Source organism: Labrus mixtus, chromosome 22, assembly GCF_963584025.1.
Source record: "Labrus mixtus chromosome 22, fLabMix1.1, whole genome shotgun sequence".
Lineage (NCBI taxonomy): Eukaryota > Metazoa > Chordata > Actinopteri > Labriformes > Labridae > Labrus > Labrus mixtus.
In genome coordinates this window covers 14,803,715-14,826,578 of record NC_083633.1, presented here as the reverse complement: position 1 = coordinate 14,826,578, position 22,864 = coordinate 14,803,715, and the positions used below count along the sequence as shown (strand labels likewise).

Genomic DNA, 22,864 nt, shown 5'->3' with positions numbered 1-22,864 from the left:
CCAGCATGTTAGAATTCCCACCCCATTGTCCATTCAGTGTAAAGGTTATATCGAATAAGCTGTGGCCTTTGGTTTACATCAATATTTGGAGACTTGTTTTAGAGACATGGCCTTCAGAGGTGGAGAATAGGGGGACAGTGTTCTGAGTTCTGAAATCTACTGAGGCTGGTTCATCAGCTGCGCTAACATGAACCTGCAAGATCAATATCTTAAATGTGATTTATTGATATATGAACACACAGACATAGACAGTCTTCTTTAATAATGCACTGTTCTTGTCCTTAACCAGATTTTTATCATAAATATAACTAGACAATTAAAGTAAACTTTCTGTCAAGTTTGAAACATCTGTGGGGAACTCTCCGATTGTGAGGATTCTGGCTCCCCCTGTGGACAAAGTGGTAACGTCTTATCTTTGCTGATTTTGTCCTATTTATGTGTAAGAAACATTCTGTACCAAAAACTCATCACGCCTTATTTTAACCATCAGCCTTACCCTGAAAAATGGTCTGTTTCAGAGCTTGCTGTTTATGACACCTACCCAGCATGAGTGGTAACATAAATCAAAAACATCTATGTAGGAATAATCCATCTTATTCCTGATGGTCTGGTTTGCTTTTGCAGCTTATATAGAAGCATCAGTATACATTTCAGTGCGTTTCATAACGAGCCAAAAACTCCTCTCAGGAGCTTTAAGTTTCTCTGACTGTCGTGAAATAAAGACTCTTGGTGAGAAAAGTGAGAAATACTCGTCTAGCATCAACAAGGAGCGTCACTACTACACATTTCAGCCTCAAAGATGCTTCAGAAACCAACACAGTCGTGTGGAGTGGAGAGCTCCATATGCTGAGTTGAAATGCACACAGCTTTTTTATACTCTCACCAAATCGTGTATGTGTTTAAAATTGTTGCTTCATCCGATGTCTCCGCCTGACAAATAAACTGTGCCTATAGGTGCTGTTAATGTGACTCAGAGGCGTGAGTCACAAGTGCTAAAACAAACCCCAACAGTCAGGTTGTCATAGTCTGCGCTGCTTAGGGCAGCACAGGCTGGCACCCATATCCTTTGTGACACCCCCCCCCCCCCTTCCCCCTCCTCTCGACTTCCTTGTTGGACTCCGTTTTTTCTGTCAGAGGATTTTCTCTCTTCTGCTATGAGCCTGTCCTCCTGCACGCCACATTCACAGGGGATCTGTGTGTGTGTTTGTTTCTCAATTCACAGGTCTTTAGAGTTGTTTTTCTACATTGTCATAGGACAGAAATATGTGTCCTTTTTCTGTGTAAATGTTTGAATAAAACGGGGTATTTGTGATTATGATGTTGTCTACATGTTTTCAGTAGCTGCCTTCCAGTTGCATTCCCTTTACCACTTTCTATATTTCCCCATAAAGATGAAAGGAACGACTTAAAAAAACAATCTGCTTTCCTCTAAGGATTCTTAATGCACAGAAATTATTTTTAGAGGTGAAATGATTTCCAATCCTGTCTCTACTGTTTGCCTCACCTATCGGATATCAATTTTTGGAGAGGAAATAGGAGTCAGACACTCAGACTTGCTTTTTCAACTCACATCATTGACTCTCCTGTCAGCGCAGTAAAGCGTGTTTCAAACAGGAGCGACAGCAGCGACAGTCTGGATGTAAATACAACAGCCTGTGCTAACTAGATGAGGCCTGTGCCAGAATGAGTGTGTTCTCAAGTGTCTGTGTGTCCTTGCCTCTCTGTCTCACCAGGCCTCAGAGCTGGCACACATAATGCTCTTGGCTTTCTCCCTCTAACCCTTCTGGGCACTGACTTGGCTCTGTGGCTAAAATGTGGCCCTTGCTAAGCATGTGAGCACCAGTAAATTAGAAAGGGGATAATTGGAAATCATTCTGGAGTGGAGCCGGAGGGCGAGCTGTGTAAAAAGGAAGAGACAAGACAGAGCCTGAGGACAGCTCATTTCAATCCTAACAATTTCTTAAGCAAAGATAAAGTGCTTGCCAAAGCTTGAGCAAGGTCCAGGACCTATAAACAAAATAGTAATCCTTCAGCTTGTGTGTACACATTACTAAGGCGAAAAAAATAAAGAGTATTAAAGGAATGCTTTATTCCTATTTATGTTCAAGCATTTACCCTGCTAAATCAACGACAATACACAAACAGAGGGACCAAGCACTGCACACAACAACACCTAAATGTCTAAAAATAGCATCCATTTCAAGCCTTCCAAGGTGGCCGTGGGGGGGGGGGGGGGGGGGGGGGCGACTCTGTGGGTTGCCTAATGCATTAGGAAGACCCTTTTTTTAAAAAGCAGGAAATATGAAAGACAGATAACAAAAGGCACTGGAAAGGGAGGGAGAGAGGGAGTGAGAGCTGCCCTGCAGTAGCTTGTGTTCTCCTCTTTGTGCATGTGACTATTTTTGTACACTTCAGCCTCCTGGGCGAGTGACGGCGAAGCTTTGAGGCAACAGGATTGCATGGGCCCAAAACAGACTAACCTGAGATACACAAACAAGCATCAAACAACGTTTAAAAAAAAAAAAAAAAACCTTATCACAACTGAGTGCAAGATGCAAACAGTTATGTAAAGACAATAACTCAAATCTGACTAATAAATCTACTAGCCTTATATTTGAAATATAAGGCTAAATCATTTGCCAGTCAGATTATACCAGAGGCTGTTTCTGTATTCTGCATGCATGTGTACATGTGTGTAATGTAAAAATGACCACAGAGGAGGCCTTTATCTGCCAGTGCAGACTCTGGAGGGTTCAGACTGCTGGTAGGTATTGTTATTCTGTGGGCACGACCACAGAATAACAATGAGGGAGGAGGACACAGGAAACACCATGAAGTGAGCATGTGTAAGCATATCAAGCTCACAGACGAGAGAGTGTGCAGAACATGGGCCTACCGACGATACCATGGCTGCACAAATAACCGTTTGCAGCTGTATGTCTTTGGCAGGTGGAAGGAATATGAACGGACTTACACCTCAACCTAAAGGAGATATATTATGCTGATCCATATTTCAAGACATATAATGTTACCATGTTGGATGAAAACCTCTGCTGTGACTCTTAATATGCCAGAGGTCTTTGAAAGAAAGATGCGATAGTTTTGACACTTTTTGACACTATAAGTTGTATAGGATGTATATTGCAGCTTCCTCTCTTAACTTGTGAGTTTCTGTGAGTCGTGCTTGTTAGGAAAGTGATGCTTCACCCATTTTACGTAAGACTTCTCCGATGAGCACACTCATTACAGATAAGGCGAACATGACATGGAGCCTGAGCTTCAGTAACATCGCTGAGCAGCACTAAACACAGACACACATTTACAGACTTTTTCCTACATCAAAGGGGGAACGACACTGAGAAAAGCAAAGGGACGGCACCACTGAGGGAGAGTCTGACACAGAAAAAAGGCCTGTGTTTAAAAGCAGGATAAGCACCAAAAAACCAGCAGCATTAAGTGAGTCTCCTCTGGGCCTTATAAAGATGGAAACAGATTAAAGGATGCAGAGGAAGACGACATAAAACAGAGGGGTCATAATGATATGGAGGACATTCTGGAAAAGGGGCAACACATGAAGGGCTGTGCCAGACAGGAGAAAGGAAGAGAAAACCATGAATGTATGCATTTGAGTCACCTGAGACACCTGAATCCAGGATCAGGTCTAGATTGAAATGACACGCTTCCTGTTGGCCTTTTAATCCTTTTAGGAAGGAGAGATTACGTCTACTTTCACACACACGTGGTGATACAGTGTGCAAACACTCTCATCCTTATGTATTAAAACTAAAAGACAAGCAGTACTGAACCTTAATACATCCAAAAGAATTACAAAATATATCAATCTATCTATCTATAGTGTATCTACGTGTATGATCAAAGGCATTACAGTTATTGAAACAAGCAACAGCCCTTCAGAATAAAAGTTTACACCAGTGGTCTTATTCAGTAGTCTTGCAAATAAAACATGCTGTTCAGCCCCTTCACACACACACACACACACACACACTCCCCAGGTACTCTGACCCACTCTCATACGTCAGCAAGTGAACCCCCACTGACAGTCGACATTCTGACAGCGAATGACACAGACATGAGGCACAGTAAGTGGGGGGGGGGGGTAGATGACTCAGCCGAGGTGTTGTGTATGTGTCTCTTCTACAGCCTTATTCAACAAGGTATGTGCAAGATGTAACTTATGTTCAAGAGCAAATCCATCATTTATTTGTATTCAGTACACGATGAGTCAAATATGATTCATGCTCTTTGTACTCAATTTGAGCTGAATCATTCTTTAAGTCAAAACTGAGCTGACTATTCTGGCGTAAAGACAAACTGATGTTTAGAAGACTCATCGATTCACTTAGGGTATTTGTGGCCTCAATTTCTTTCTTTCATAGCAAATTTCATTGTTTCCATGCTTTTCTTCAATTAACACTGCATAGAGACAGAAATGGTTAAATAAATTGAGTGTTAATCTACTGTAAAAAAATTGTAAACAAACGGCCGCCATCTTGAAAACTAGTTTTGGCTATCAAAAATACAACTACAAAAATTGTACAAAATAATAGTGGATTTTCACATGAGATCTTTTACATTTCCTGTGCATAGATCTCAGCTTAGTTCCACTAGCTGTTAGAGAGGGCTCCTTAGTGAGCCAGAAATACACAGCAAATAACTTAAGACACACTAAAACCAGCAGCTAATAAAGTAGCTAACACTACACTACACTAACACAAGCCTATAGAGACGACAAGGTGTGATAAACGTGCACTGAATGCTTAAGGGATAGAATCAAACATCAAACTATGAGTGTCAATTCAATTGAACCATGCATGGATTTCATTTTCAAAGAAATTACAAGACTGAATTGACAAAGAGAGGCACATAAACAACAACTACGATCCGTTAAATTACGCGGAGGAAGTATATGTCAACATGATTTGCCTGCATGCTGACTGCTCAACTAAGAATAACTTTTTGGCCCACTCCCCTAAACATACTGATTCTACACCATAGTGTAGTGTCTGTTCTGTGGATCTGAACACAGTCCTCTGAGGATTCGACTAAATGAGATACCACAGCAGTGCCAGAAACTAGTCGCCACAACTTAAGAGGAAAGCAGGCCAAACGTGTTTGATTTCCACAACCTTTACTAGGCAAGATAAGACTGTGAATGGAGAAACTCTCATGTATACAAACACACAGGAAAACACACATTCCAAAAAAAAAAATACAACGATGCAACAAAAGAATAGTTAATCTAAAGAAATGTGTGTATTCTTTACAAAAACCCAACGAGTACACACACAAGCAAACCCCATGCAGACTATCAAGTGTCAGAGTCAAATGTCAATTGTTTGAAGTGCTCTTCAATGATGAGACGTCCAGTTAAGACAACCCCTATTCATCTTGACATTTCCGGCTGCCCTCTCTACTAGAGAAAGCCTGATAGTACTGAGACTGGCATTTTAAAACACAGCTTACATTGACCACATCCATTCATTCAGTGGTCAAACATGTGCAGATGTCTTTACAGCGTCTATTTGAGTAATGCAGAGTAATGTACTAAGTACAACTCAGAACGTTAATCTTTGTTTAATGTTACTCTGCTGGATGCTTGTGGGGAAAACAGAGCTAAGAAATGGCACTGCTGATGGTATCACTTCACTGTGACCTATTTCAATGAAACATCTAGAGGAGGTTTGGGCTCTATTTATAAGCGACAGAAATGCATATATTACTGGGAGGTGCAGTGTACCCAAAGCACAGGAAGCTATGAAGCTAAAGATAACTGCAGTAACAGTGTCTTACCTCTCCTAAATGGGGAGTTGGGTTAAATCCACACAGGTTGCAGACCTTCTTCTTGCACTCGGTGCAAAGGCTGAAGTTGGGTGTGTCTGCTGAACCGACGTTCAGATCCACATTACAGAGAGGGCAGCTTTCCTTGGTGGTTGAGGCTGGTGCAGGAGCAGGTGAAGGTTTGGATGCTGGTTCCTTGTCTTTCTTCTCCACAGAAAGAGTTCTGGGAGGTTTCTTGGACCAGGCTGGTGGGGTGTCAGGAGCAGAGTCTGAATCAGGAGGAGATCCCGGAGGAGAGAACGGCGAATCCGGAGGGGAACCTGGTCCGGAGTCAACGGGGGAGGCTGGGGGCGACCCAGGAGGAGCCCCTGCTGCCTTGTCATCCTCGCCGGTGACAATATTAGTGGCAGAACTCAAGAGCGATGATCCAAAGCTGAACATTTGAGAAGCTGCAGCGGGAGGTTTTGCAGCTTCTGTTAACCCTCCAAAACCTCCAAACAACTTCCCAGCAACTGAGTCCTCCTGCTTTGATGGTGCCGGTGCTTGAGGTTTTGACGATTCCATCAAACCGCCAAATCCGCCAAAGAACCCTCCGGCAGCTTGGGAAGCAGCTGCAGGAGGTTTGGCTACGTCTGTTAAACCTCCCAGACTGATACCCCCTAACCCCCCAAAGAAACTAGACTCCTGTTTTGCTTTAGCTGGAGACTGCTGGGGAGTGGACTTCTGCTGGATTGGGCGACCGGTCTTGGGGTCGATCTTAGGGGATCCTCCCATTGAGGAGCCTGGGGAAGAAGGTACAGGAGAAGACGGACCGGGAGATTTCTGCCTCGGTGTTGTTGGCGGTGTCAACCCTTGGTCGGTGGTACTCTGCTGCTTTATCAGGAGCTTGCCAGGCTTACCGGGTGCTTGTCTCTGGGGGGAGGGTGGGGCTGAGCCTTGTTTGGGTTTTGTCATGCCGGGGGGATCCATACCTCCCATGGCTCGCTGCATCTGGCAGTTCAGACACAGCCACTCTTTACCCTGTGCATGAAAAAGGAGATGGGTTAGGTTTGACTGGGACACATTTCCAGACTGTTATGAGCAGACATCAATGGGATGTGTAATTACAGTATAAACACAGCCAGGCAGAACCAATCAAACCCCTACAATAAGCTCTATAGTTTTTTTGTTTAGCGTAAATACAGACAAATTTACAGACATCTACATGAATGGGCGTTTCAAATGAGCTGAATTCTGTTCTACCAAACCAAATTGCCTCTTATGACATTAAAGAAATTACAATCTGGCAATAAATATTAGTCAAAAAAGGCAGCAGGACAGCTGTATGATGATTACAACAGCATTTTTGTTATTTTTAGCATTAAAAAATGTATAACATTTTAATTTATAACAGTATTTACATGGACACTGTGAGCCAAAAGAATATTTTAATCATGCCAGTTAGAAGAAAAGCTATAATATGACTGTTAATGCTGTTTAATGCTGTTACCATAATGCGTAGCTACACAACAGTGCTCTCTGTGTATTGGTTATAGCCTTGGTTTCCAATGTGTGCAAACAACAGTGTTTAAAAGGGTCAATGTTGACAATTTGATCACTATCTGGAGCAGAACAATGAGTGTATTTTTGTGTCTAATGGGACTCATTGCAGAGACTGGATGAGATAAGGTTGATTCATTCAACCAGAACTAACATTAGAATACTAGTTACTCATACAGGAACAGCTTTTAAGTTGAAGTGGTGTAATTATGAATACAAAATTAAAGGATATTTAGTCCTAGAAAATATCAATCTGGTGAAAACTGACCCTTGACTTTGATCGGCATAGTTACAAATCCCAAAAAGAAGCTCAAGCAGAAGGAAGCAGTCACTGTGCTGTGCTGTAGAGGCCCACCAGCGTTTATGGTCCATGTGTGACATGGTGTCCTCACTGGCTGGCACAGTATCTTCCTGTGGCCATGACATGAGTCACCTTGATCACCACATTCCCCAGGTCCATATGGTCCCTCTGTTCCTCAAATCATATGCCAATCTAAGGAGATCTACCCCTTCTGCCAGCTACAGGGAACAGCAATATGCTGCTGGCAGGATATGAGGAATTCATGCTCAAATGATTTGATAATTTTTTTCTGATATCACTTTTTTTTTTAAACAAATTGAAACATTTCAATCTTCATTCATATTCAGTTAAACATTTCGATTCACACGAATCAAAAGTTATGTTGTGATCTTGATTAATCTATTTTTTATAGAACCCATTTTTTTATTTGGAGTGCTTGAAGGATTCTTTCTTGCAGTGTAATGTAATCTAAGCAAACCAATATTCTGGTTACATCTGACTTAGAGATGGACTGCCTTGTGTGTTATTGGATAAATGAGACTATACCCCATGACGGACTGCAATTTAATTTGACCATTGGATATTTGTTACTTAAAAACTGACAGCTTTATACAAAGTTCTGACTTGATTGTGATTCATTACACAACCTTGTAGAAACAATGATGAAGTGTGATTACATTTGTGAAAAATGAAATTAACAAAATGAATCATCGTCTTACCGCTGAGTCTGGGGGGCTGAACCCGCACAGGCTGCAGACCTGGTTCTTACACTCCGTGCAGTTACTGTAATTTGGAGGATCCTTGGACCCAATGTTCAGCTGAGTGGTCTTACACAGCGGACAGAGACCACCTCCAGGCTTTCCAGGCCCAGGAGGCCCTCCATTCTTAGCTGGCTCACCAGGTTGAGCCCCTGGTGGCCCTTGTTTAGGTCCAGGTCCTTGTTGAGGGGGTCCACCTTTTTGCTGGGGAGGTCCACCCTGTTTGTCTTGACCTGGTGGTCCTTGGCCTGGGGGTCCCTGACCCTGCCTTGGGGCCTGCCCTTGGGGTCCTGGGCCAGGTGGTCCCTGACCTTGCCTGGGCCCTTGTCCAGGAGGACCCTGGCCTGGTGGTCCCTGACCTTGCTTGGGCCCCTGTCCAGGAGGACCCTGGCCAGGTGGTCCCTGACCTTGCTTGGGTCCTTGTCCTGGGGGCCCTTGGCCAGGAGGACCCTGACCTTGCCTGGGTCCCTGTCCAGGAGGCCCTTGACTAGGCGGTCCCTGGCCTGGTGGACCCTGACCTTGCCGAGGTGCCTGTCCAGGTGGCCTTTGCCCAGGAGGACCCTGACCTTGCTTGGGTCCTTGTCCTGGGGGCACTTGGCCAGGAGGACCCTGACCTTGCTTGGGTCCTTGTCCTGGGGGCCCTTGGCCAGGAGGACCCTGACCTTGCTTGGGTCCTTGTCCTGGGGGCCCTTGGCCAGGAGGACCCTGCCCTTGCCTGGGTCCCTGCCCAGGAGGCCCTTGTCCTGGCTTTGGCCCTTGTCCAGGAGGTCCCTGACCCTGTTTCTGAGGTGGTCCTTGTTGTGGTCCCTTTGGTCCTGGACCTTGCTGAGGGCCCTTGCCTGGACCTCCCTGCTTGGACTCTGGGGCTGCAGGTGCTCCTCCCTCCTCTTCGTCCCCAAACAGTCCAAATTTGGGCATGTTGACGGAGTCTCCCATTGAGGTAATGGAGGAGGAGACTGAGGAGGTCATCGAGGAAACAGCACTTAGGGGGTTGGCCCCGCTTAGAAAGCTGGACCCAAACATGCCGGAGGACTTGGTCTCTTGGTCTTTAGGCTCCTGCCGGAATCTGGATTCAAAGAGACTAAGGGAGGAGGGGCTGCGGCCCGGTGTGGGCCTGCCGGTTGGACCCTGGTTGAAGGCGTCTACAGTGCGACTCTTACTAAGACCTGAAGGGCCCCTGGAGGCCCCTACCTGCTGTGGACTCCGCTGGGCATCAGATTCTGATGGTCTGGAAAAGAAAAAAAAAGAAAACAGACACTTTTTGTTAGCCCCAGTGTTATCAATATTTTTCAACTGTATTTACTTTGGAATGCAAGAAAATGTCAGCTGACCAAAAGCAAGATAAAGACAACAGACGTACTGTAACTGTAAGAGATCTGAAGACCAAATATCTATGTATTGTATGTCAGCTTCTGTATCTACCATATCCCTTCATTTGTCAAAGTAATTTCTTTGGTTGCAATGATGTCAAATCAACAGAAATCATATTCATGAAGTACAAAAGTAGATTTTTAAATAGATTTACATAATCTGGTGACTCTAGTCAAACAAAAAACGAATGTTTTCTAAAAAATAAACAAGACACTTTACTGATAGTGCCCAAGTTTAAACAAGACCAATATGATCATGGTAAACACTGGGTTTATCAATTTAAGATGACTAGATTTAAACTATATGTTTAAGTAGATATGATTTGATGTTGTTTGTGCATTTCTTATTTGTACAGCAGATTATACAATCCATTTGCCATTTTCCAGTCTTGTGGCTATTGCTCAAGATATTTACATACTCCTCTGGCACTACTGTAGCACCATTGAGCTAATAATAAAAGCAAAGACCGTGGCATTAGGGCTTTGTAATCTCAGGCCCTTTTCAACACATCAGCGAGCACAAAATGTGTGGCCAGCAGCCCTCGGGTGAAGCTGACAGGAAAGTGAATACCGTTGAATGACATGGAGTGTAGATCATTGAGATAGAGGGGGGAAATGCTCGGCTCGGCGGGGGTAAGCTGAGACATCTTTGTTAGCTTGGGCTAAGAGGCTACAAACACAACCTACACACACAGGAAAAAGTCAAAGGGATCCTTAGGGAAATGCACTAATGGGCTGATTGGAAGATGTTTTGTTATTGCAGCTAGCAGATATATTGGTCTAAGATACATTTTAATTACAGTGCAATTAAGTTATATGCAGTGATGAATACTCCATATGATTCTTTTTTACATTTGATTCTGGGTAATAACAGACCAGCAAGCACTATGAGTAGTAGTGGTGTGATGCCATTTCACTGCAGCTCCATTTCAGCACCACGGACAGCGACTACACTGACAATGACAGCAACAGACGATGGAACCCGACTTTAAGGTAAAAAAAAAATGAAAGCAGCTGGAAGGGAAGTCTATGTATGATGACATTAACGCCACTGTTCTATTTTTAGTCATATTAATATTGATGCACCCCTCCCCCTCCCCTGGCTCTGATATAAATAACAATTCGCCCTAAATGGTGCCAATTAGCAGCATGACACATCCTGCGTTCTATCAGATATCGAGGAACGTTTTGATTAATGACATTTTAAGAACTAAAGCATTATTGAATGGGTAAGATATTGTTTCCAATGGCAGTCTTCTACGTCCCCCTCAATAACACAGCATCTTCCCCACACCGACTCTATTCCACTTTAAGAGAACGTCTGAAGTTGAATTAGCCTTATTACAGAGAGAGATGGATAAACAGGTGATGAAGGTGGCACATATATTAAACTGGATGTTAAGGCGTCGTTGAAAGAGGAAAAAAAAAAACATTTGGCTCGACAGATTTTCTTACCCAGAAGGCATTTCGAATATCACACAAATACTGGAGGTGTGTCTCTTACGCTCTGATCTCACACTGTGACAAACCACGGACAGTGAGGCCAACAATTCGTCTAAATCAAGCTCATTTTGATCTTTAAAATCCTCAGTTAAATAAGGCTTCAGTGAAAAACTGAAGATACACCAGACCCAAAGCTCCAGCTTATCAATTGAACGCGCCCGGCTAATATTAGAGCGGCATTAAAAAGATTGCGATCTCTTTTCTGTCATGCAGATCATCAGATTTTTATTAATGATAATCCATTAGAGAGCTCTAAGGACGGAACCGCGTCTTGGTGCGGTTGGCAGGATTTAAAATGGGCGTGAACGAGCTCCCTGAAAGCATATTTCCAAATGCTGCTTCACACAACCACAACACATCCAGCCTGTCCTCTCTCACGTATCACTGCTTGGTTAGTGTGGGTATTTTAAGTGCACCAGAAAATTAAACAAAAAAAATTGCTGGTTAAATAGCCCTGCCTTCGTGCAGCTGCTGCGCCTCCGGGCTGCCTGCCTTGCGCCCTTGACATCGCGGCGGCGAGCTGACTCTTCTGCTCCTCGCTGAGTTCATCCAGGTTGACCGGAGTCCCGTCGGAGACCCGCACGTAGCCGCCCTTCCCGTCCGGTGCCAGCCCCCCCGGCAGCCCAGACGGCGGCCCTTCGCCTCCTTCCAGGCTCGCTTCGTTCCCCATGATCGACCCCTCCCGTCCCCGTCCCCCCCCCCTTGTATTCGGATCAATGCACGATCCGAGACCTCTGCGGGTTTACGTCCGAAGTGCGCAGCGAACACGGTGTTCCTCGGTGTCTCGGAGCATCTCAGAAGGTGGACGTGCAGTTGTTACTTCCCTTCCCGGTGCTGTCTCTCCATTTCCCTAGTCCCTCTTGTTTTTCTGTGTCGCGCATCTCTGCAGCTGTACACCACAGTTTTCCGTGAGGGGGTATCGGTCTTACTATTACTCACAGTCACAGAGAGCTGTTTCCGGTACAGTCAAAAAAATAAAACACTGGCACATAATAAGGTTTCTAGTTTTGTAGAAATACACCGTAATTAGCCCAAATGATGCAGAAATTGGATTTAGTCCAGACAGCAGACATCGCTATACTCTTATCCTGCAACACTTTCTAGGCTATTTCTTGATTTGGGCGAAATATCACACAGGCCTAGAATATCACATTGTCCAGGCGTCTTTTTTAAACCAAACTTGCATTACTTCCGTTTTCTGCCTAAACTCTGCGAAATTGACGGAGATTCTCCAGCAGCAGCTCTGTGCTCCTACTCACTGCGCATGCTCAGTCTCTGACAGGTGATCAGAAGACATCAGCAGAGGAAAATATGTTTTTAAAGGGGACTAACTCAGCTCAATGTTTCTTTGAAACGATTGTTTAAAGAGTCGAGGGTGAACAACAGTGTCAGGTAAAGGGTTTTGATGCTGCTTTCTTTAATGTCCTTTATTATCTTACAGTTTTATTTGGGGTATTCAAAAAAAAAAGAGCGATTCAAAGGAGAGAGTTGTAAATATTGTTTTTGTGGGTCAAGTATCTGGGGCTCCAGCTAGGCTTGTGGAAGTTCATTTATACTGTATGAACACACCGCTCTGTCTCTAGCCTACATACAAAGTCGCTCAGTACTTTGATTTCCAGGATCAGAGAAATCATCTTCATCTTCCAAGTAGCCCACTAAAGGTAACTTTTTTTTGCATCTTTATTAATCCAGGATTTACCATTCAATTCACAGAGCAACACATCTACATCAGCTTGCCATAGATTTAACTGTAGGGGAGATTGCAACGATAGAATGTTAAGAAACACAGATAAGCATCTGCAAGGACCGTCATGATGACTCATGACATGAATAATATCTCAGATGCGTTGTTTCTGTCCTCTGGCAGTTGTTGGATGTTCCATTTCATATCTAAACTTCATCTTTGTCATCCTAAGATAATGTGAAACTGAGGGCTGGCGGAATACGTGGGCGAATCAGGTTGGCTGCAGCCAGATAAATCACAATGAATTCTTTATCTGCCCTCCTCTTGTGAAGAATCGATGTGCGTTGTTAACACGGAGAACACTGACTGCACAGGAAGAAATGAGTGTAATATAAAAGCTAACTAATGAAAAGACAGAGGCTGCAGTATGCTGCATGTTCTAAACAAAACAACATCACACGCACCAATACATGAACCTTAATGCAAAATGAAACATTACAGCTGCATTACATCAGCCCACATGCTGAAAATGCAAAACAAACTGTACTCTGCATATGCACAACCAGTCACTAGACCAAGAGAGTAGGATATTAAAACACGTCTGCTCGGCTGTATGTCAAGCAGATGTATTGCAATATGACAGCGTGTGCTCATTTGCTGTGTTGTCTTTGGAGCTTTGGGGCAGATGTGTCCTATATGCACCCAGTTCACAGCTCTCTCAGTGCTGGTATGGCTGGAGAGGCGGACTGGGGGATTTGTATCAAGGAGCACACAGCCCATTCTTATTCCTTACTTCATATGAAAGCTTCTGAATAAAAGCATTAGGCACCACGTGACACTACAGGTCATCATTTAAACCCAATTATATGTGATGACAGCTCCTGCAAGGGGACTGTTAGATACCAATCTGCTTCCTGTGTGCCTCGCTGATGTGTGTTTGTGAGTCTAAATTGCACAGTTGAATGCATGAATAAATAATGGTATGCACAATAAGTAAATGTACATTTTTTAGAGAAAAGATTTGACATTTTGGGAGATGATCCATTTCTTGCCAAGAGTTACATCAGATAATCTGGTACCACTCTATGCCTACATGGTAAACATGATGCTGAAAATAATAGGTCCAATGTGTAGGAAATCTAACCAATTAAATGATAAAGTGACCTTACTATATGATCAGACATTAAGGAAACATGATATGTTGAAATACTGGCTTCTCTGACAACAATGCAGCAGCCAGTATGTCCTCTTTCTAAGTTCGATTTCCGGTCTGGAATGGTCTGTTTTTGGTTTTAAGACATCCCATGCACACGGCTGACTCAGTTTGCCAGACAAACAGTAAACCAACAGGTGTTGCAGCAAGCGAACTGTTTCAGATATAACTGATTCTACCAGGCCTAAAAGCCTCTAATGCATTTTTCTAATCACCTGCACAATCAGACATGTGGTGAACTTGCTTGCTTTAAAAAAATGGAAAGGTTAGAACACAGAAAGTTTTCAAGGTTCCTGCTTGAGCATCGACTCTAAGGGAGGAGGGGGCAGGGAGAGAGAGGACAGCAGCTAAACAACATAAAAAGACACCATGAAAGGTTAAACCAGCAAAATATAAAATGTTAGGTTAAATGATGAACCTAATGGTTGCTTGGCTGAGTCAGGTTTGCTGTTTTCCCTACTTCCTCTCTGTAAGTTAATCTAAACATAGCGGCCTGTTAGCTTAGTATTAGCTTCATAACTACATTAATTTTCTTTCTCTGCTCGTTTAAAACTCCATCTTTTTCATCCCTACCTATCTCCTTTTTCATGTACAGTACAGATTTGCCTTGTTGTACAGTATGACCTTCTTTTCAGCCCAAGGATCTCTCTCCTCCACTTCCTTCCCTTCACCTCAGTGTATGTGTTCGTGTAAGAAGAGGTGACTTTTGGTCTCTGTCTACAGTGATAAACGAGGGTAGTGTAGCCATTGCTCTGCTCCTCCTCTTCTTCGCACTGAGCGCTGAAGCATGGCCTGATTGTCTCTACGCTGTGAAGCGGAAGCAGCCGCACATGCATGCTCTCTCTCGCTCTCTCTCTTTCTCTCTCTCTCAGTATCTCACCCACACAGTCACATTAACACACTGACTGCAACATCCAGTCCTGCAATGCAAACACATACACCGAGACAGACAGACAGACAGTCACAGAGACGGGTGTAAACACACATCAAACACAGGCCTGAGGACAAGCTTTCTCTGAGGCAAGTGCCAACTGAGCAGTTTATACCCACACACACACACGCTTACAATGTACCCAAAACACTTTCACTAGTAGAATGCTGTCAGGGCGCTTCAAGCATATTCCTGTTATAGACTTAAAGTACCTGATTTTTGTAACCTATTTAAGTAATGTATTGAGTTGTAGAAAAAGTACTCAGACACTAAAAAAGCAGAGATGATACAACGGGTAGGAGAAATAATTAAGCTAAACAATGCACTTTTTTGTTATCATTGTTTATTATTTATTATTTTCAAAATAGCCTGCTTCAAGGTTTGGACACTTTAGGCTTGGAACATTTATTTAAATGAAACAACTGAAACGTAAGACGGGAAGAAAGATTAAAAGGAGCCCGATTTAGAAACACTAGTTCTAAGCATGCAGCGATCAGTCAAAGGTCGTGGGATTAGAAATTACAATATGATATAGAAGTATGACGTAGTGTAAAGAGGAATACTCTAGAAAAACACATTCAAACTGGAGTTAAGTAATACTTAGTTATTGTCCATCACTGAGTCTATATGTTGGTTAGCTTCTCTTGTGTACATTTACAGTTTGTGCGAGAGGTTTTTGTGCCGTGGAGCTCGTCCAATGTAACTCGAGTCTGGTAACCAGATAACACACACTGCTCTGTGTTCATTAAATTTGAATACTCAGCAGGGTAAAGGGCAAGGACACTTAACAAAAGGCATTTATTTTGCTGCAGAGAGAAATAGTTGTTGAAGTTAAAAACTCATCTCTTTAAGTACTAACATTACCTTACTTAACATAAAGGGTTGCAGGTTTACACAATTACTCAAAAAAAGGCAATTCATCAAAGACACAATATACGTCTGAGACATTTATGTGCTGTTTTATCCCTCGTCGTAAAGGTTGAGTTCTTGAGGAAAAAACTACTGGAACCTTCCCAGGAGAGCTTTAACCCATAATCCCATCTACTTTGTAGAAATGAGGTGGTGACTACTCTAAAAGACAAGAAAAAAAAAAGAGTTACATACCTTTATTTAGTTGTTTTTTTTATGGGTAGGAATGTGTATCATCTGTATCCTTGCGAGGGAGCTTCTAGGTGACGCTGTAGTTGCAAGTGAAGTTTAATTTCCATTAGGACTGAGCTCCTCTCATCCCTATTAGCAACCTGGCACGCGTCTAATTCCCTCCCCAACCGCAATTTCCTGACCAGCGAGACTCTCAGGACTAAAAATACCTTTAAAGTCACGGCTTTCTTTCCTCACTCAATCTTAATATCTAGTGTCTGTTTGCACGCCGGGGTGAACTCAGGTAGGTGTGTTTGTCACAGACAGGGACACACACATTAACATAGGAGGTCCCTCTAATCCTCTTTTCTTCTGGCAGATAGGCCAATCACACACTGCTCTACACTCTAAGCTGTTTTCTTTACAAACAGAGCATGACGTCCTGCCGTAACTCTCTGCGATACTGCACAGTGAAGTGCAGTATTGCAGAGAGTTACACAGAAAGCTGCACAGAGAAGACACATATCACCACCCATCTGTTAAAACCAGCAAACACAAACAACACGATTGGATAAGCCTGAAAAATGTCACAGAAAACATACATGAATTCTCCACAGTGTGAAAAACATGCTGGATTTCTTTCTCACAGCTTCCTTCTCCGGGTGTGAGTAATGCTCCTCGCTCCCTGAGGACTCACAAAAGGCGTCTGATTCAGAGACTTGACACAATGCCGGAGTTATACAAGTCGCTTTTTGTTTCTTACGAAGACACAGCAGAAAATAAAAAGTGAGGAAGAAGCAGAGTCAGGGAGACGTGTTTGTGGGAGTCAAAAAGCTCAGACTTTTCTGACATTTGTTGATTAAAGGAGCAATATGTAACTCTGACACATAGTGTTTAAAATGGGTACTGCAGTCCATATTCAAAATATGAGAGAGTGTGATGACACAGTAAGGTCATTTTATGATTTAATTCAGGAGATATTTTACATACTGGTCCTTTAAGGCTGTAAAATTAGCCAACATGTGCTAATAGCTAAATCAAGCATTACATCATCTGTTTCTTTTGGAGGATTACAGGTCACTTGTCCTTGTGTGTATGAGTCACAAAGGGTCTAAATGACTCCTGTGAAGGCCTGAAGTTAGATCTTTCATGGGTATAAAGGTGATCATTTTTGCACAGTGAAACAGATCTGAAATCACTACAGGACTTACTTGAAGGAGGTTGTTGTGGTGCACAGGTGAAGGGCGTGGGAAGGAGGCTCTTACAGGTAACATGACTTAATAGGATTTACCGGTCAGTGTTTGGAAGCCGATCTCTAAAGCCACATGTACAGTGCCTGATTGATGTAACAGCAGCATGACCTCCCAGCCAATGAAAGGTCTAACAGTACATCAAAACAAGGCTGATCTATTGGTGAACAAATACAACAAATCATTATTCTACATCCAAAAAAAGCCACCTCATTTGAGTTATTCCCACTTTTCTCAGTTGGTACTTTTCCTCTCAGCACTTCTCAGATGGTGTGACAGCTCTCTGATGTCTTGTTCCTCTGAAGTTTCAATTCCTGCGAGGATACCACTGTTTTCCTTTGTGTTCAATGGAGGCTGCTCCTGCTAATTGGCAAGGTTTTCCACAATGCACTCAGCACAAGCAGCTGCCAGAAAAGGAAAACACACACCGTGGCTGAAGGACATTTATGGAGAAAGACTCACCTTCTGTAAAACTTTGGTTTAAAACAGCAAAATGCTGCATTGAAAGGACACAGATTATTGAATTGTATGAATACATCAATATTTTAGGAAATGCGTTGTTTGTTGGATAAGATCAACGTCGTGTGTGTTTGTTTCAGACTTTAGCTTAGCACAAAAACTTGAAATTGGGGCAGGGGCAGCTGGCTTAGCATAACAAAGCTAATTAGAAAAAAATACTTTTTAGTGCAACAGTGGGGCTCGAACAGAGCTGTAATTGATTGACTTTTCTTTTGTCTACTGTTCAATAAAGGTTAGGTTTTTTTTAATGCACTGAAATCCAGTTCAATAAAGATACTGAGAGACAGTCTAATTGTTCTTCTTGTTGGCTGAAGACAGAGCCAGACTGACGGTTTTTCTAACTGCAGGTAAACAAACCCTATACAGACACTAAAGTATCTCGGGGCATATTTCTCATTCTTCTTTTTGAAATATTCCCCCAATTTGATACCACTTACCACGGGTCGCTAGAGGCTCGAGCCGCTTTTAGTCGCCCGTCAATCACAGAGCTAACATATAGAGACAGACAAGCAGTCACATTCACGGTCACTCCTCCGGGCTATTTAGTCACCAATTAACTCAACGATCACGTCTTTGAATTGTGGGAGGAGACTGGAATCGCTGGAAACCCACGCATGTAGAGGAAGAACATGCAAATTCCACAATAAAAGGTTCCTGCCTGACCGGGGATCAAACCAGGAACCTCCTTGGTCTGATGCAACATCGCTAACCCATGGCACTGCCAAAAAATATAATTTTTATATTTCAGTCTCGGATGAAGCAATTGAACAGCAACTAAGCAATGTTAAGGCTTAAAAAATGTGATTTCCATTGGGAATGTGTGATTTCAATATTCATTTCTAAATAAAACGAAGAAGCTCTTGCATTTTTGTTAAAGGTTGTGTGCTTTAATTGCATCACGATGCATTAGCTACAAATCTAACTGCATGTAATTTTCTGTGGAGAAATCTGACATTTAAGAAAAACCTTCAAAAGCATTGTGCTGCCTCTTCCTCTTCCTCTCCCACTCACATTCCACTTTCTTTTTTCTTTGAATTGACATCAGCAGCTGACATCTTCACTAAAGCTGCTCCAGCGTGTAATGAGCTGATTCATCAATAGCTGGAGATGACTGAAAAGAGGTCTTTATATTCAGAATACAATCCAGATATAATGTCAAAGTAATGTGGGCTAAATGCCAATCATTAAGCAACACATACCTGTTGTCAAGGCAGTGCGTCATCGGCAGGGACGTCGTCACTTTGTAACAAGGGGTTTTGTCCCCCGAGTTTAGGTCGACTTAACACAGATGAGTCACACAGAAGGCAAGTTTTAATGTGCACACCTACATACACATGCACAAACAATCTGAGCTAACAAGGGGGTTATATTAATACTCCAAAGCCAACTGTCTTTTTATGCTTCAGGGAAATAATCCAAACCTAGCTTCAGCTTTAATTAAATCTTTTTTTTCTTGGCTCGTTATGTGGCTAAAAGTAATGTTTGGAGCTGGACCATGAAAGCTTTGGCAGTCCTTGAACGTAACCCTGTAGCTCAGAGAGAATCAGTATTCTCTCCAGAGATGGACAGGAATAGGTCATTGATCACCTCATCAATCCCAAGCAATCAGTGAATGGAGAGAGTATGAGGTCAAACGGCTGTGAGACACTCTGTCTGTCTACACACACACACACACACACACACACACACACACACACACACACACACACACACAGACACGTGACAGGGTCTGTGAGGCGTCTGCATTTACGACTTCCATCCTTGTAGCTCTGTGTTGAAGAGGCGGGATCACAGACATAAATCATCATGGCTTCTTAATAACAGACGGAAAAACAGCACTCCCAGAGGACACTGTATGTACAGTGAGTCACCGAGGAATCATTATTTACAGAAGCCAGATGTTAATTATGTCATAAATATTAAATATGGAATGTAAACATGATGTGTAGCTTTTGTTTTAGTCCAAATACGCACTTGTTGAAATGAAATACATAATACTGCCATGCTTGTGGTTGGGAAATAAATTCTGTTTTATATTCAAGGACTGTAAAGAAACAATTAATTTGGGGTGATGTGAAGCTCTCCACAGTGTTACATAAAGGGCTTTGATCAACAATTATTTTCATTACTGATTAATTAATTAATCAGGCATACATTTTTTTTATTAAGCAGTAAAACATTTGGTGTGTACAATTTGATTTAACAGACTAAACTGTCCATCACCACTTCAAACATCCCAATATGTTCTCCTCAAATGTTTAGAGATATAAAAATATGAAATAACCTAAAGGGCCGGTGTGGAGGATTTAGTGACATCTAGTGGTGAGATTGCAGATTGCAACCGACTGAAGGCTGCCCCCTCGCCCTCCCCTTTAAAGCCGGTAAGAGAATCTACACAGGCCGAAAACCACAAGAAAAGACACAAATAAATAATACTGAAAACAACTGTGAGTATAACATGCCTCTTTGTTTGACACACTGGTCCTTTAAGACAAACTAAAGCAGACATTTCTTAAATGAGAGAGTGGCAACAGGGAATATTGGCAATTATGATACATTATTTGACTATTCTTTTGATCTTTTTAATTTTTAAATTGTGTTCATCACCCCTCCTTGACTTAGCTCCTCCCCTTTTCTGACATCCCATCATCCAAACAGATTTTCATACGCTCCCTTATTCCATCTGTTGAATGTTAGTGTGTGGATTTGAAGGGGCACTGCACTGACTCCGCAGATGAATTTGTGCTTTTCATGATGCACATTAAAATATAGCATGTTGAAAAATGGTGTCAGAATTTTGCTGTTTGATTGGACGATGCAGACAGTTCTCTTGTGAAGTAAGTAGTTCCTTTCTTAAGGGGCTGATGTAACCAAACAATGAGTTACGAGGCCATACAGTTAGAAAAACACCTCATGATAAATTTGTGCGCGTGTGTGAAAAAATAAATTGCAATCACACTATTAAATTCTTGTTTTACAGACTACGTAAACATTCATATCTCGTGCTTTCACACTCCCTTGTAATTCAGTGAATGCAATCATTGAGTAGGTCAACAAGGAAAGCTTCACCTGGAGAGCTCAGTCAGGGTTCAGTCTTGATGGAAAATGTCATCCATCATCCAGGAGAGCTCTAGGTCCCGTCCCATGTTGCCATGGTATCCGCGGCAGCTGCCACTCACCTGCAGAGTTCACAATTATCTGATCATTTGATGATACAGTGAAGCTCACTTACAAACGGCTACAGCTGGGCGTGAAAGAGGGAAGGTTTACTCCAAGCAAACAAGGAAGTGAGAAGAGAGGAAAGTGATGATAAAGAGATAACAAGAGAGACATTCAGCATTTAATAATAAAATCTGTATATTTTATGAACCGTGCAGGGGGGGGCGAGTGAGTTCAGCAGCAGCAGCGTGCTGGTGTGTGTCGTCCTGCCAGTGACCTAAATCTCCTCCTCTCTCCTTGCCCACTGATTTTATTTCCCACAATCCTTTGGGCTACCTCCTGGGCAAGAAGCAATGAGTCAGAGCTTCTGCATTCAGCCGACTTTCAAGAGTCGTGAGGAGCTCTGAATATGTAAACACACACATACGTGACACAGCCAGACGCACAACACACGTGCTGTCATATCATGTGTGTCCAGCTGGAGGCAACACAGATATATTTAATCTCAGTTTCTCTCCAGTGTCCTATATTTTACACCATCACAGTGGGAGATGCTGCTAACATTGAGATACAAATAGTTAACTCATGTCCTCTGCTCAGTATGTTATGATTATTCAACCAATCAGAAGCTGTATGCCAGGAACACATCTGAATCAATTTGAATATCAATCTTGTGAGAATTGCAGTTTGCAGCATTTTGAATCCAGAAATCTAGACTTTTTGAAATCAAGGTTAATTATAGTTCACTTGATGAAAAAAATGATTACTCACTAAGAACACAAAGTGAATTAAACTTAGTTTCATTATAATGGAGTAGAGCAAAAAGTACTGATAAAAATAGATGGATTTTGGAAAATGTACACTTGATCTCCACCATGAAAAGTCACATGGCCCTGAAAGTTAGACCTTTGTTATTCCTTAACAAAATGTAAACGTCTCTACATGTATACTGAAGTAGCTACATGTTGGAGGCTTTTGCTGAAAAGGTTCTGCAGTTAAAATGAAACGTTGTGCCCAGCAGAAATGAGGCTTTCAGTAGCAGATATGAGAGAGCACAATACAAAAAAAAAAAAGGGACTCGAGACAGCGAAGAAGCTCCCTGAAGCAAAGCACACAGCAATAAAAACCCTCCAACATAATGGCCAAGACTAGCCCGTTCAACAGCTGAAAATGTGTACTTCAAGACTCAGGCAGACACACACACACACACACACTCTCTCTCACACACAGTAGGCTACATCCAAGGACAGTTGCCATGGTAACAGGAGCAGCGGATTCATAACATTTGTGTGAAACTCGAGGGCAGGGAATGTGATTGCAGTCTTCCAATCACTTCAGCTGAACTGCATGCACACACACGCACATGCACTACACACACTACACACACACACTTAGGAGTTTGTGAATAAAGGAGCTTGTGTCTGACTGTGAGAGGAAGCCGGTTCTGTACAAGTGTCACAACATGTTAAGATGAAACAGCTTTTAATCAGACCTCAGCACAGGCCTCAAAAGAGCTTTGACAATGTTCTGCAAAGACTGTGAGACAACAGCGACCTCTGGTGGATATTCATCAGAACTACAAAATGATCCCCCTATTTAATGAATATTTGTGTTTGGGATTAAGCAGTTTTTTCCGATTTTTGCAGTATGATTCTTAAATTTGCGGTTCATTGTAGTTGTTGTTTAATTAATACTGTATCTGGATTTGCTGCATGTTCCGAATGTAAGTTGTTTTGGCTGCTGCAGGTCAGTTGCCTG

General features: G+C 42.6%; 1 protein-coding gene across 1 annotated transcript in view; it reads right to left on the bottom strand.

The window, feature by feature from the left end:
- Positions 1 to 11,955, bottom strand: part of pcloa (piccolo presynaptic cytomatrix protein a) — a 53,103-nt gene extending 41,148 nt beyond the window's left edge. The window contains exons 1-3 of the mRNA XM_061029358.1: positions 11,729 to 11,955; positions 8,359 to 9,625; positions 5,812 to 6,819 (exon numbers count right to left, since the gene is read on the bottom strand). Of these exons, the coding sequence (XP_060885341.1) occupies positions 5,812 to 6,819; positions 8,359 to 9,625; positions 11,729 to 11,940 (2,487 nt within the window). The 5' untranslated portion in view covers positions 11,941 to 11,955. The remainder of the gene's footprint in view (positions 1 to 5,811; positions 6,820 to 8,358; positions 9,626 to 11,728) is intronic.
- Positions 11,956 to 22,864: the final 10,909 nt, after the last annotated feature.